General features: G+C 37.7%; 1 protein-coding gene across 3 annotated transcripts in view; it reads right to left on the reverse strand.

The window, feature by feature from the left end:
- GALNT13 (polypeptide N-acetylgalactosaminyltransferase 13) overlaps positions 1-15,892 on the reverse strand; it is a 249,949-nt gene that overhangs the window by 7,827 nt on the left and 226,230 nt on the right. The window contains exons 12-13 of one of the 3 annotated variants that reach the window (XM_020797087.3): positions 7,791-7,820; positions 4,084-4,283 (exon numbers count right to left, since the gene is read on the reverse strand). The exons of 1 other annotated variant lie outside the window; for it this stretch is intronic. In XM_020797087.3, coding sequence (XP_020652746.1) covers positions 4,098-4,283; positions 7,791-7,820 — 216 coding nt within the window. In that variant the 3' untranslated portion in view covers positions 4,084-4,097. The remainder of the gene's footprint in view (positions 1-4,083; positions 4,284-7,790; positions 7,821-15,892) is intronic. One more of the 3 variants, XM_020797088.3, reaches the window with a different exon arrangement.

Genomic DNA, 15,892 nt, shown 5'->3' on the forward strand with positions numbered 1-15,892 from the left:
CCAACCTGGACTGGGCCAAGAAAAGAATTACCCCATTCCTGGATGTCTCCTTCTCCACAGACCAGAACGGTCTTTTATAGAGGTAAGCCAATTTCCTATTTCATGTAGTTATAACCCTAAAGATTCATTAAGTATATGGTTCTATGTGAACTAAGGACTTTGAGAGCATAATCTGTCCAGCAATCAGGAAGCATTATCTGCTTACAAAAAAACTGAATAGCAAAAAATGTTTGTTTTATTCAGAGGCACAGGGTCTTGTTCGTTTTGCAATATAACTGATGGCATTAAACAACGTGAAGTGATATACCAGGGCACCACTGCAACAACAACTCTTATTGTTACCCATCCTTGAGATGGTTGCAATAATGAAATTGTACAAACATCTAACCTGTTGTTAAATGAATACACTTTGTTTCACACTATATTGACATGCATCACGTACTGCTGTACAATTTCTGCTGGGAAAGCTCTTTAAGAAACATCTCCCCTGAGGCTTGCCTCTCAGTCAAGCAAACTGTCATGCAATTCCCAAAGAAAAGACTACATCTGTTACACTAAATCACTCAAGGCCATTTCATATTTTGCAGTGCTGCAAAAACAGGACATTTCCCCTCTAATTATGACAGACATGAAAACTACAGCAACTTGTCTGGCAAATTATTCTGTAGAAAGAAAAGATTCAAGGTAAATCAGGTAACATATTTCAGATTAATTTAACTGGTGGAATTGTGAATCAACTGGATTGAAATAAGCCTATACTGAAGCAAGTATACAGAAAACACACTGTACTCCATCAGCTGTCCCTTTGTTTTTGTTGCGTAATTCATGCCAGACAAACACACTGTTAGCTTTTTCAATGGTTTTCTATAACCACTTATTTCTTCTGTTCTGCCATTATTTATGCAGTTACAAAGAGCTGTTTTTTGTTCAAGCAACAACCAATTACCTTGGGAAAATACTAACAACAAAACCACCTAGTCTAGAATTTCTTCCATTTTTCGGAATCTAGATTATTACACTGCAGCAGCCTCAAGCTGTTCAAACACTCTTAACAACTTTTAAAAATGTGTCTTCTTACTCAAACATAACATAAGCTTGCTCAGAAGACTGATGCCCTTATATTATTTTAAAAAGCAGTAGGAGAAGTCTGTTAATCCCACTGCTTTAATAATGTGTGTGTCAATGTTTCTCTAGATCTAGGTGTGAAATAAAGATTATTAAAAGTGTGCAATTAAGTTTTATTGACAGATGGTCCTTGTTTTATACAGATTAAAAAGTTCTGGCAGCTGGAGTGCTAACATATCAGTTAATGTTTAAGTCTATAGAAGAGCAATTCTTTTAAATGCATCACTTTAAAAAAGCATCAATAGTGACAGAATCAAAAATGACCAGTGTTTGTATGTGCTCTCTCTCTCTCTCTCTCTCTCTCTCGCACACACAGACAGACAGAGAAAAACTAATGGATAACTAATAAAGCCAAAACAAAAACAAATTAAAAAGCATTTTTACGTGTTTCTACAGCACAATGAGGGAAAGAACAAAACAACTTGCAGGAGAGTGTGTGAAAGCTTAAGATTACATCCTGAAATCCTTGCTTTTGAAGAAACCAAACTAGCTTCCCATCAGTAAATGTAAAACATATCCTTGTTGACTCATCTTAAATTTTGGAAAGGTTTATTGGAGAATATATGTTGATGGTGGTTGTGGGTTTTTCGGGCTCTTTGGCCGTGTTCTGAAGGTTGTTCTTCCTAACATTTCGCCAGTCTCTGTGGCCGGCATCTTCAGAGGACAGCACTCACCAGAGCGCAGAGTGCTGTCCTCTGAAGATATCGGCCACAGAGACTGGCAAAATGTTAGGAAGAACAACCTTCAGAACACGGCCAAAGAGCCCGAAAAACCCACAACAACCAATCAGATCCCAGCCGTGAAAGCCTCCGCAGATACAATATATGTTGGTCTTTGGCCATTTAGGCCCTAATGTAATGGCTTTATAAATTCATATTGACATCTTGGCATTGGGCTGAAAAGTATGGTGGCATCTAAGGTATTTATTCCAACATGGGTGCCTGTTCTTTCCCACACTCATTATTAGTTTCCTAGTCATCATCAGCACCAAGCAACTTCTCTGAATGGTCTTCATAAGCAGCTTCATGCTTAAAATGTAGGCCACTCATGTATGTGCCCTAGTCGTTAAGTCAGTATCCTCAAACAGAAAGTACCATCAGACTACCAGCTGAAAATGTTAAAAGAAACCCTAGGACATAGCAGTCACCTGGCCATCCAGAAAAAAAAGCTCCTGATCTGTTGCATTACCCTTCAAAAGAGAGCAAAATCATATCTAGAAATAGCTTTTCCTTTCCTCTTTGGTCCACTGAGTCACTCAGCCCCTGTAATATCATGCCATGTTCTTTGGAATGACCTTCACTTCAAAATGATTTCCAATAAACAAACGTCTCCTTAAAAGTTTAGAGATAAGGCACTCCAGAGCTTATATTGTGCTTATATACTGTAGTGACACAGAACAATGTGTCACTATACATTTCACAGTTTGTAGAGTCTAAGTGGGGCTTTGTTGCACTACAGCTAAGTCAGTAACTCCTCTGAAGCAGACACCCCAGTGAGGTGTACTTTCATGTGAGTTGGGCCCATCAATGCCTGCAAAGCTAAGCAGGGTTATCTACTACAGGTGTAAGGCCAGCATTTATGCAATTTGGTTCAACATTGCTCTTCTGTCTGAATCGACTTGTTTGTGTTACTGGAAATATTGACAAAAAACCTTCAGCACATAGTACAGCTGAACCATACTTCCCCGTTTGCATCAATATGATGGCAAGTATAGTAGCCAGGGACAAAATGTCACTTCACATTTCATTATCAGCCTAACCTCATGCAAGTTCATAGAGTGAGACACACCCTGTTAAATGTCCAGAAGCAGCACAGGGTTTTTCTTTTCTTTTTTTCTTGGATTTCTTTGAGAAAGGTGGAATATAAATATTTTAAATTTATAAAATTATATTTAATTTATAAGCTGGTTTTGTCCTATACTGCTAAACTAGTACTGGGTACAAGTAATGATATTCTACCCTGGAAGGAGCTTTGGTTGCTATCTGTGGTACTCCTAGATATTGTGCAGCTTTCTAAGGGCCAAGGGATGGATCCTGTTCTGCTGCCACTAGTGTCGATACCCTGCCAAACACAGAACCATTCCACAGCTTCCTGAACCCGTCTTCAATTTCCAGTGCACATAATGTTTTTCTCATTCTTTTCAGAATGTTTGGGTAACACAAATGTCTATTTCCATCACAGTAGCTAAAGCAGGGACGTGGTGGCGCTGCGGGTTAAACCGCAGAAGCCTCTGTGCTGCAAGGTCAGAAGACCAGCAGTCATAAGATCGAATCCACGTGACAGAATGAGCTCTCGTTGCTTGTCCCAGCTCCTGCCAAACTAGCAGTTCAAAAGCACATAAATGCGAGTAAATAGGTACCACCTCAGTGGGAAAGTAATGGCATTCCATGTCTAGTTGCGCTGGCCATGTGACCATGGAAACTGTCCTTGGAAAAACGCTGGCTCTATGGCTTGGACACGGGGATGAGCACCACCCCCTAGAGAGTCGGACACAACTGGACTAAATGTCAAGGGGGACTTTACCTTTACCTTAGCTAAAGCAGAGCTGGTCCAGTAATGTAGCTGCTGTGCATTAGAGCTTATCTTTGTGTCAATGGAAGACAAAACAACCATCCTACCTAGTTCACATACAATTTTTGGGATAATAAAGAGGACCATAGTAAAAGTAGGAAATATTATGATAATTGTCTGAAAAGTTCAAGAATATTAAATAAATGCAATTTATAAGCTTCTGTTTCTAAATCTTAGCATGATGCATAAAGCCATATTGTTTTCATTAGAAACTAATCAGAAAGCAACAAAAAAAAAAGGGGGGGGGAAGGAAAACAAAGAAAGAAGAAAACAGAAACTAATTAGAAAGGAAAGAACAATAAAAAGATACCCCCACACACAAAAAAGGAAAGGAAGCAAGCAATCCAGCTGGCTAGCTAACAGCTTAGTACTCTTTTTAATACCAACCTTCAAGACATTCATTAAAGGAAATAATCAGTGGGGCTGTAAAAAATGTTCCTAAAAACCTCCATCCGGGTGTAATTTCTCAGTAGCCACCTTTGGAAACGGCTGCCATTACACGTCTCCACTGTGGGGCCACGAGTACCATCCTCTATTCTGCTTATGGTCAGACACGACTGGGTAATGATGTGAAGAAATGTGTGCGTCTGTGTGACAGAAAAATTGTAAAATAAACAGAAGACACAAGGCAAAAAACAAAACAAAAAACAAAAACCCAACCCCTTCATTGGGCTTTTGTCAATGGAAATGTCAACAAACCACAATAACTGATATTCTGAAGCACAGCTGTAAGATCTTCTCTTGAAGCAGTCCCCATAATTATCGGTTTCCATAAAATTAAAAGAATTTGACAATTTAATGCATTCACGAGACCCAAAACTGAATCCAGAAACAGCAGGCACCTCCAGTTTCCAGTCTCATAGGTAGCATTTTCTAGTTGATCCACTTCAAGTGAAATGGTGATTTTATACTAGCTACAAATCAAACTCATAGTGAGCAAAATCATATGAAAGAGATTGCATTGTTCAAAATGTCATGTGGTAGTTATATTATTCTGCTGCCATTACCACACCTGTTTTGCTTTGAGAACTGAATAGGTTTTAGGAACATTCTTCCAGAGAAAATGTCCCTACTGATAAGAAACTAGGACATACCACAGTCCAGTTTTTCCTATTTGAACATTCTGTTTATTCATGTAAAACATTCATTTCTACATAAAAAAGCATTTTCAAAGGTTCCTGTCAGTTAAAGACTGCTTGTTTCTGCCCCACAGCCCACCTGTATGCCTTCACACTGCTCACAACAGGAATGTGAGGAAAAAAAAGAGGGAGCAAAATGCCTTATATCTAAAGTCCCCTGATAAGAAAGAGAGTAGAGAATTCTCAAGTGGTTGAAGGAGCAGTTGTCTGGATGGAATCTGCTTTGAGGGGCTATCGCTTGGACATCCCAAACCCAATCTTTGCCAAACTTGGAAGGGTGGGGAGGAGAGTCAGCTGAAGACTTGCTGCGCTCATGTGGGGGCCATTCTACTGCTCCTGAAATTCCCAAATTGCACAGACCATGAAACTTAAATTTGTTGAAAAATTCATGGAAGTTCCTCATTCATGAATAGTGATGAACCACAAACTATTATGAACTACCATTTTCCTGGTTCGTGCCCTTACCTAGAAAACCCAGAAAAGGGTCATTGTCAGTCAGTATTGACTTGACAGTGCGTAATTTATAATATAACTTGCTGTGGCTAATTATGAAGGTGCCAGGGGAAAAAATCTCAGACACATACTTGGTCATGTGCCCCCATACTCAAATGAGATGTGCCCAGGCACCTCATCAACTAGATATAATTCGTTACAGCAAATTACACAAATCTTACATAAACACCAATGTTTCTAATGAATGTTTGTTCAGATCTTCTCAGTGGGTGGATAAGCCTGTAGATACTCTTTCCACACTATTGTATGCACACATTTCAGGGCTTGTAGGCACTCTGGACTGGCACAGAGAGGTCCTTCACCTTGTCTTGTCTCAGTGAATGTTAAAAACAGAAAAAAACAGATTGTAGAATTTGCACAGGACTGCAGTTTTGAGGAAGCAAAACTAACATTCACATGCTATCTGCAATAATACAACTTAATGTCTGACACAGAAAGGAATGTTTATATTTTCACGTGCTTTAAATTTAATGACAATTGCAACAAAGAACATAGAAACTCGACAATATGGTTGAAAGCCAATATTGTGCAAATAGAAGTTATTCGGCACATTAAGATTTTTCTCCTTCTATTCCTCCCCCTGCAGCCCACTACTTCCCCCATAGAATCTGCTCCAGACTAGATTCTGAATGCTCGTAGGGGAACAGCAGGGGGAGGGGAACTCCGCTCCCATCATGGTTACCATGTCAGAAGCAATGATGCTAAAGGACAAATTGGATTTCACCCAATCTGTCTGCATTTTAATGAAATTAAGCAATAGGTACTGTTTATATGAATATTCAAGTGATTACATGTAAGTTTGGGCTGACATTACCCACTGGATAATCTTCCAATTTTTTTGGTAAGGAAAGCTAAGTAGGGGAGGAAATACAACTTCCACTAAGCAAGATTAAGAACATTACAGCTGTGCTTCACTATAATCTTTGCTTAATATATTTTAGAAAGAAAAACTTTGTTTATTTTTTTTATATATAATAATAAGTCACGGTGGCATACCCTATTTGTATTTGAGCATACACCCATGCAGAAAAATGGGGAAAATCAGGAATGAATGTCCTTATAATGTCACTTTGAGTAAGCAGCTGAAACATCATTTCTTTTATTTCTTGTTGTATTTAAATATACAAAATTATTAAATGCATCAATGGGAACATTTGACAATTCCATATATTTAAATATTTTTGCTCATATGGTGAAACAGAACCAACAGTTAATGATAGAAACAGTTAAGAACAAGCTTTCACGATCATGAGGGAACGTGATCAAATCCTCTGGCCCCAGTGAATGGTGCTCAACTCGGGGAAGCTACACTGATCTCATATCCATGTACAGTCTTCATATATGCTTAGCCTTTCATTGAATGCTGCCAATTTAGAGAAAAACATTGTACCCATGAAATCACTGATGTTATAGATTACAGATGAAAGGTATGTTACAGAAAGTAAACAGCCTGCATTTTCAGTGAGGCTGTGTATTATATCACAGCTTCATCAAAGGCTCTGCTGCTTCGCTACCTTAACTTTGAAATCAATACAGAAGAAGCACTGTGAATTATCTAACCATCTACACAATTAAATCAAAAAGCTAGTTAACACAGAAGCTAATGAAGTTAATCTATGCATGTCTGCCAAGGGTTATTAGACTATCTTGTCCAACAGAAGTAACAGCTGGTTACTCACAGTAACAATATATGTGTTGACGCTTCATTTTTTCATTGACGATCCATTAAAAGATACTATAAAGCTGCAGTGCAAGCACTTTGAGTAATAATTCAAACAGTTCTCCCACTTGCCAGACATCTTCATTTCCAACTTTCTCACCTTTCTGCACTCTAGCAGGTATCAAAGTCTCCCGAACATCACTGGAGATTCTGACTAATGCAGAACACTTACAACTGTATTCTGGTATCAGCTCTCTAATTTCTGAATGACTGCAGTTTGTGTACATTCAGTTTCATCAGTCTGTCTCCCTGCAGTTCATGGCCCAATGTTCTTAGTATTAAAAAAAAGTACTCTGCAATACCATAATTAGCAGGAGCTTTGTCACTAATTTTTTCCTGGTGTGGGAAAAATCCATAAATAAAATTTTCTGTAGCATTTCTGATGACAGATTACAGAACCCTATGATATTTTACAGTTCAAAATTAGTACAATTCTGAAACAATATGCAAGGCTTATTTGAAAAAAAGGACATTTCGCCCCTTTTCTCAACACATATTTAGCAATGCATATGCTTCCTTTTTGGTTTCTAAGTCTAAACTCACTACAGTAAATATATCCTACGACTGGAGTTGGCCCATGTGTCACAGGAAATCTAAATTCTGTTACTACAGAGTAAGTCTACTGAAAGCAACTAAATAATGTACCACCACAGAAGCAAACAGGTAAGATTCTATACTATTCTAGAAACAGTCATGGAGAATGCCAATTTTAACATACTTACCTCAAAGCTGTATTCCCATTTACCTATATACTGAAAAAATCATATAAATGTGACACACCCAATCAAATTATGACACAGGAAAATATATATCATGTTTATTTCATCTGCTCATACATAGGTTATATTCAGGCATTCAGCTTTATGTATAGAATACATACTTACTCTTTATCTGAAAGTGATATAGGTGGTACAGGCTTGAAATTTCAACCACAATAAGTTATGAAAAGGTGGGGGGGAAAGAATTCTTTACAAACTGGTGGTCCCATTTTTGCCAGTGAAAGAAATGGCAGCCAAAATACTGTACTCTGAGACTACACATTGGTATAACTGGCAATATGACCTTTGTTAGGCTGGGACTACACTAGCAAGCTGAATTGGAGTGATTCAGCTTTGCTGTGGCCTGATTTGGCCAGACGATATAAAACCTATGTTCAGATTAGGTGATCATACACAGGCTGTGGATCATTTCAGTCCCAGTGTCCATGTTGGCCCCTCGATCCCCGCTCCCCTTTGATCCCACCCTCTGCCGATCCTTGGTTCTACTTTTATGGTTCATTCTAAAGCTGATAGGCTTTTGAAACTGTTGCACACTGTTAGGGAAAAGGGACTGTTTTCCAAAGTTCTCCATAATATACAAACACATACACCCAAACTGCAGAACCATAGTAGTATGCTGTAGTCCACTGGAATTGTTTCTATTTCATAACAATTTTGATCTTCTTTTTCCAGAGGTGTTCTAGAAATAAACTAATGCGTCAGTTCTGAGATAAGGTGACCTAGTGCTAAGCTCAGTAGTTCCTTTATTTTTTTTAAAAAATTAAAATATAGCCAGAGTGCCTGGGGAGAAAGATAGAAGAATATTCACCCAGCTTAGTTAATACCACCCACAGTCATGGCCTGTCTTCCTGGAGAATGAATGAACTGACTGGATCAATGTACCCTCTAATTTTCAGCCCCACTGGGTGGGGCTCTGCCTCTTGCATACACGACATCACCCTGCGTCCGCACGCCACTCTGCCCCCACGCGCAGGCTTCCATCGCGACAGGAACCAAAGAGGTTGAACACGATCGTTACACGGAGGAGGTAGAAAGCTGCATGGAGGGAGGCCGTCACGCATGTATGCACACAGCTTAGAAGGAACCTCGGACTGGACAGGTCAGTGGTTTAGATATCTGGCTGCCAGAGCCAAAGCTTGAGAGTTCAATGCAACAGAGGTTGGACTCAATGACCTATGAAGTCCCTTCCAGTGCTGAAATTCTAAGATTATTATTTGGGGAAAACCCATTTTGAATTGCTTCAGCTTGAAAAAAAGCAGAAGCCCTTAGTAGCAGGGGGGAAAAACTCCACTTTGGAAGACAAAAGGGCGGGATTGATTCAAATTGCCCTTTACATCATGTGATCACTTTAAAAAATTCAAATGCATCTGTTTTACTTCCGCCGCAAATTCCACACTATTTTCCTGTGTAGCTGCAGTCTGCATTATGACATATATAGTAGCCCTCTTAGTATCTGAAGGATGGATATCTGTAGTTTATTGCAGCACTATATACAACCTACAAGTCTTGTGGCCTTTGTCCCACTCTCTTGTATGTTATTACAGGGTTCCCTCATGTCCGTGGTTTTAGGCATCCACAGTAGACCGTGGAACCAATCCTCTGTGGATACAGGAGCCCTAATATATATATACACACACACACACACACACACACACACACACACACACACACACACACACACACACACACACACACACACACACACACACACACACACACACACACACACACACACACACACACACACACACACACACACACACACACACACACACACACACACACAGTATCTATTTTTGCCTTTTGGTGATTTAATCAGTATACAATGTTCTCAAAATCCTCTACTAAAATACCTAATAAAAGCTACTCAAGTTTCAAATCTATATAATTTTGAAGCAATTTAACCTACCAACTTTGTATTTTATACCAATAATAACTAATTAAATTCCTAATGCATAGTGAATGCTATCTAAAGCATTTATATAGATTTTCTTTTTACAATTGTTTAGCCATATCTCTCTCCACATTTTCTGTCATGTCTATATCAACATCATATCTAATATGTGTTAATTAAATAATATTTACAGCTAATAAAGAAAAAAAAAAGAAGATAGCAATATTCTCACAGGATGCCCTTAAGGCCTTTGATTGGGTGGAATGGAAATTTATGTTTGATCTTTTGGAAAAGATGAATATGGGTAAAAAATATCAAAGTTCTAAAGGAATTATATATAGGAGCAGGTGCCACTGTACTTATTAATGGAGCAGAATCTAACAAATGTACGCTATTTAGTGGAACAAGACAAGCTGATCCCTTGTCTCCAATGTTATTCACATTAATAATAGAACCCCTACAGCAAATATAAGAGAAAGTGGAAACATTAGAGGACTGATGGTGGAAAACAGACAACACGAAATGAATTTATATGCAGACAATATGCTCTTTTTTTAAAGAGGACCCATCATGAAAGATTACAGGAATATAGTCAGTATAGTGAAACCTCTACTTACGAACTTAATTCGTCCCAGAAGATGTGCGTTAGCTGAAACGTTCGTAAGTACAGTAGACGCTCCATTTCCCATAGGAATGCATTGAAAACTGATTAATCCATTCCGGACAAAGAAAAAAAAATAAAAAAAATAAAAAAAATAAACACAGCAAGCCCACGCTGGGACTGCAAAACAAAAAACAAAAATAAAACAAATCCAAAAATAAACATTGGAGCAAGTCCCACCTGGGAAAGCCTGCGTTGGGGTGGGGAAGTCCTGGGAGGCCTCCGAAGGCAGCAATCGCGACGGCGGCGGACCCCCCAGGAAGTCTCCGATGGCGGCAACTGAGGCGGCGGGGGGCCCCAGGAGGCTGAGCCTTCCTTTTCCTAACCGTTGGGGCGAAAGCCTCTTCGACACCAACGGTTAGCAAATTTAAATTTCCTGACCCTTTCCCCTGTCTTTTTCATTTGTATCTTGAAGCTCCATTCGCAAGTAGAAGCAAAATTTTGCAAACAGAGCTGTTCATAAGTTGGATTGTTCATAGGTACGGATGTTTGTAAGTAGAGGTTCCACTGTATATAGGTTTAAAAAATTATTTCCAAAAATCTACGTTATTATGCCCGAATATCCCTATTATAGAACAAACCAAAATTAAAACAGCATCTCATTTAGAGTTAGGCTATTCAAGTTTTAAATATTTGGCAATATGGGTAAAAAACCTTAAATCGATTAATTTACAGAAACTATAAAAATCTATTTAAATTGGCAAAAGAAAAAATGACAAAGTGGGTCAATTTGAACCTATCAATGTTGGGGAGAATTGCTCAAATTAAATCATATATATTTCCAAAATTTCAATCTCTATTCCAAAATATTCCACTACAGCCAGATACAAAAAAAGAAGTAAAACTAAGGCAAGGAAAGTTAGAAAAATTCATTGCAGGAAAGGGAAAAAAGATAAGGTTTATAAATAGTGTTAAATATAGACAGGGTCTAAAATGGGGATTAGGGATACCACAGCTCCAAAACTATTATGAAGCTCTACAAATAAATCAAATTATTAAATTTATACAAATGGACGAGACTCACAAGAATCCCAATTGGATGGAAATGGAAAATGAAATGAAAATGGTCATAATAAATAAGTATATTTATACCACCAAAATAATTAGAAAAATAGAACAAATACAGAACCTATTTATTTCTGAAACGTTAAGGATGTGGCAAAAACACAGTAAAAATTTGGCCCCACCAATATCCCCCTTATGCCCCCCATTGGATCACCCAAAATTTAAGTCTTAAAAGAAATATGCACAATTTAAGGAGTGAAAACAAATTGGAAGATATAGAATTATTGACTTATTTGACTCTGGGGAACCAATCGCTATTAGACAAATATAAGAGAAAACAAAACAAATAAAAACCAATTGGTTACAAATAAAATAAGAAGTTTCGTGATTTACTCACAACAAAAACCTGGCTCTCTAAGATCGTGAACCGGATTTGAACAATATTGTATCCAAAAATATAAAAATAAAAGGACAGGCCTAACCTCACTAATACTATATATAAAAGTATTATTGAGAAACAATATGGAAAAGGTGGAGGAACTAAAACAGTGTTGGAAACAAATTTAAATATTAATATACCTGAAGAAACCTGGACAGGAATATGGAATAAATACCCATATAAATCTGAAGGTAGCACATCGGTGGCATTTATATTCTACAAAGTTACACAGAATTAATAAAGATATATCTGATAAATGCTGGAGGAACAGTGGGCAAAAAGGAACTTTGGAACACATGTGAATTTCTTGCCCCAAAATAGAAGCATTCTGATGTGAAGTAATTAGATGGATAGAGACACTGACCAATCAAAAGATAGACATGAGTGAAACATTATTGTTATTTTCAATATTTACAGGGGGAAATGAGAAACATGAAAATAAAGAATTTGTAGCAAATCTGACAGGCACAGCAAGATCTGAGATTGCTAGAAATTGGAAAAATGCCCAAGATCCCTCATTGCACGTATTTACAAATAAGATATAGCATACAATGTTGATGGAAAAAATGACTACTAAAATTAGATTATATAGAGAAGAAATAAGGCATAGTCAATTCACCGAAAGCTGGAACCCTTTATTAAAATATGCCAATAAAATAAATGATGAGACACGTGGTTTAGAAAGCAATTTGGAGCATTTAGATTGTTAGTCAATATTTGTTTAAGGTGAAATGAGGAATGGTGTAAATGTTATGTTGTGAAATATGGGGAACAGCAAATGAACAATAGTTAAATTACATAATAAGTAAGATGAGGATAGATTACTATGTTAAGCCGTGTATTTTATTACTTGTAACATGATGGACTGTCATGATTTAAAAATAAAATTTTAAAAATATTTTTAATAAATTTGTTTGTGTGTGTGAGAATTAAATACTATATGTTTCACTTCACCTTAGAAACCACTATGTTATGCCTTTACCCTGATTAGTGATACCTTATTTCAGTTTAATTCCCTTTTCTAATATATGTGTTCCCTTACAATTCCAGAAGTTAGGTGTATACATGTTTTCAACGTTGAGGGCCACCTTAATATTTTTCCTTTACATCTTTCTAAGTAACCCCTTCTCTTGTTTGTATTTTCCCAATTCTTATTCCTAGCTCTTTAAAAATTCTGCCATCCCTTGTATCATCTGAGATCATTTTATGCACTTGATCTACCTCCAATAGATCTCCCAGGCTATTTTTAATTAAATCAGCTGGTTCTCTCCCCTTATCTTCCCTTAGCACATCTACAACTCCCCTTGTCTCCATGGTTAGAATTAGATCTCCTAAATTTTCTCCTCTGATTTCCTCCAGCCCCTCCTTTGTTTGGCATACATCATCCACCACCCTCACATTTCCTTGTTCATTATTCCCTGTCTCCTGATGAATATAATCCTGCCTTAACTGCTCACTGAATGATTTAGCCTCTTCATTGTGGGATCTCACTATTTCTAAAATTGCTTGAAGAGTAGATTTTGTTTCATCTCAAAATTTTCCTTGTTGTAACATTATGTCCCAAGATGTCAATTGTATTCCAAGTTAAAGATCTCAAGTTGCTTAAAGTAATCAATCCAGTTCTATCAATAATTGCTTCAATAAGTTCACTTTAATAGTTTGATCATCTTTAGGGTTAAATTTGAATCTCATCTCAGATGTAAAGTGACAATCCAGTTCACTCAATGTTTGTATTCATGCCCTAATGTCTTTTGTAATCCATCCCCAGATGTGGTCCATTCCAATATTAATTCTATCCCAGCCTGTGTTCCAGCCAGGTTCAGAATTCAGGATACATCTAAATTTTTTTATTAGTCCACGTGGGTCCACATTAGCCAGATATATATTCCAAGATGAATTGTCTTTGTTAAGATGCAGTTTAAAAATTCCATTTTGGCAGGATTAGACTTTCAAGGGTTAATTTGTCTATGTTTCAGTCAGTTCTCAGAAAACAAAAGGGAAGTCAAAACAATTTATAGGCTTAAGACGGCCATATAGTGTTCAGCGTCATTGTTCTAGGCTTTTTGCCAACACTGTAGATAGCCATAACTTAACAAGTTTAATTCCCAGAGTTGTTTAGCTACTAATGATTTTAAGAGAAAGATTTTTAAAATTTCAAATGCCAAAGTAATATGAAACTTCCTTCCTTTAAGTATAATTAAATGTCTAATTAGTGTCCAATTTGTTTTCTTTGCATCTCTTTGCGTCCCCTTCCCTCTCTCCAGATTCACTGCTGCTCTATAAGTGATAGGGGTAAGAGAAGCTTATTTCTGTTATAGAGATTATCTCCTCCAGGAATAGTCATAAAGCAGTATAGTTATGAAATATTATCTCACCTAGAAGTAACAACGATGTTAATTAGCTGATTTATCACTTCTCTATTGCCAGCTGCTGATGACTTGCAAACGAGTTATTTAGCTGCTTGTTTCCACCTGCTGGTTGATTGGGGAGTTTCCCGGATCAAAATGGGGGTAACCGCTGTCCCTCGTCCCTGTGATCAACAGGCTTCTCCGCCAATTCACCACCTCTTTGGGGTGGTTTTAACCTCCTGGGGGTTCAAAACAGGTCAGAGTTCAGCTCAGGAGATGGAGCTCCATTCTTCTGCTGCTGTCTCGTCACAATGTCAAGCCGGAAGGCAGGATTAGGATGGTCTCATTCACCTTATTTTCCATTTTCTGCATATTGTAAAAGCCAACGTGAATCTGTTTGAAGCTCTGTAGATTTTCCATCCACTGCTGGGACTTCTTCTTTGTTTAAAAAAATTGAATGCATTCAAATTGATTCAGGTGATGTGATTGATTGATTCAATGCGAAGGGATTTGCAGCCATTGTATTTCACATAATTCCAGCCTCCTATAGCAGCATTTCTCCTCCGCACACCTGGTGCCTGGATCTGCTTTCTTCTTCCTTCCCCCCCTCCACTTTTCTTTCTTTCTTTTTCTTTCTTTCTTAGGTTTGATGCCCTAGTGCTGGGGCAGCTGGCCAAACAAAAAAGAGTGAGGAGCTGGCAGACAGACAGGAGAAAGATCTAAGGTAGCCCTACTCTAACTATGCTTCCTGAAAAGCTAGATGGCCTGAGCAGAGCTGCCTTAAAACATCTTCTCTATCTGATTCCTCACTCTGTTTTTTCCTTCAGTCAGCCAGTTGTTCTAGAGAAATATTCCAGCATTGGCATGGTCTTATTCACATTCCCATTACAACATCTCTTTACGATGAATCTTGCTGAAGGAGTGACTGGCCCAATATCATCCAGTGACTTTCACGGCCATTAATTAATTGATCCATTTATCTTTCTTTCATTCCTTCACTCCATTTAACAATAAAAACAAAATGAATTACAGATGAAAAAGTAATTAAAAACAAACTTAGAAAAGAAAACGAGCGCTTGAACCTATAGTGCTCAAGAACCAGCAGAATACTCTAACTGCTATACCACACAGCTACTTAGGAGACAACAGTTAAACATCTATGCAGCTTTCACATGTGCAACATAGGGATTTTAAAGTGTTTCTTTCCTGAGGAGTCATGTCTGGGAGAGTGAAGCCATTTTAGCCATTTGTACTTTGTAGAATAGTAAATATAAAGAGAAATATTAACAGTACATCTCTATGCAAAATGAAATAGAAGAAAAAGAAAAAGGAAGGAAGGAAGGAAGGAAGGAAGGAAGGAAGGAAGGAAGGAAGGAAGGAAGGAAGGAAGGAAGGAAGGAAGGAAGGAAGGAAGGAAGGAAGGAAGGAAGGAAGGAAAAAAGAAAGAGTGTAATAGAGGAGTTCAAGGAGCGTACCAAATATCCCCAAGCTGGATATTTAGCCAAAATGCAATCTTTCTTTAAAATCCATGGGAAACAAACAATAAGAAAAGCTAAGACTTAAAACAACTGCTGCTAAAGCGAAAGAAACATTTCCACAACTAAGCAGACATTTCAATACATGCAACCTGACAAAAATGTAATTTGATTTTCCAGTAAAATATTCCCATAAGCCAAAATATTTTTTTTGCTAATGCAA

The sequence above is a fragment of the Pogona vitticeps genome, chromosome 1, assembly GCF_051106095.1.
Source record: "Pogona vitticeps strain Pit_001003342236 chromosome 1, PviZW2.1, whole genome shotgun sequence".
Taxonomy (NCBI): domain Eukaryota; kingdom Metazoa; phylum Chordata; class Lepidosauria; order Squamata; family Agamidae; genus Pogona; species Pogona vitticeps.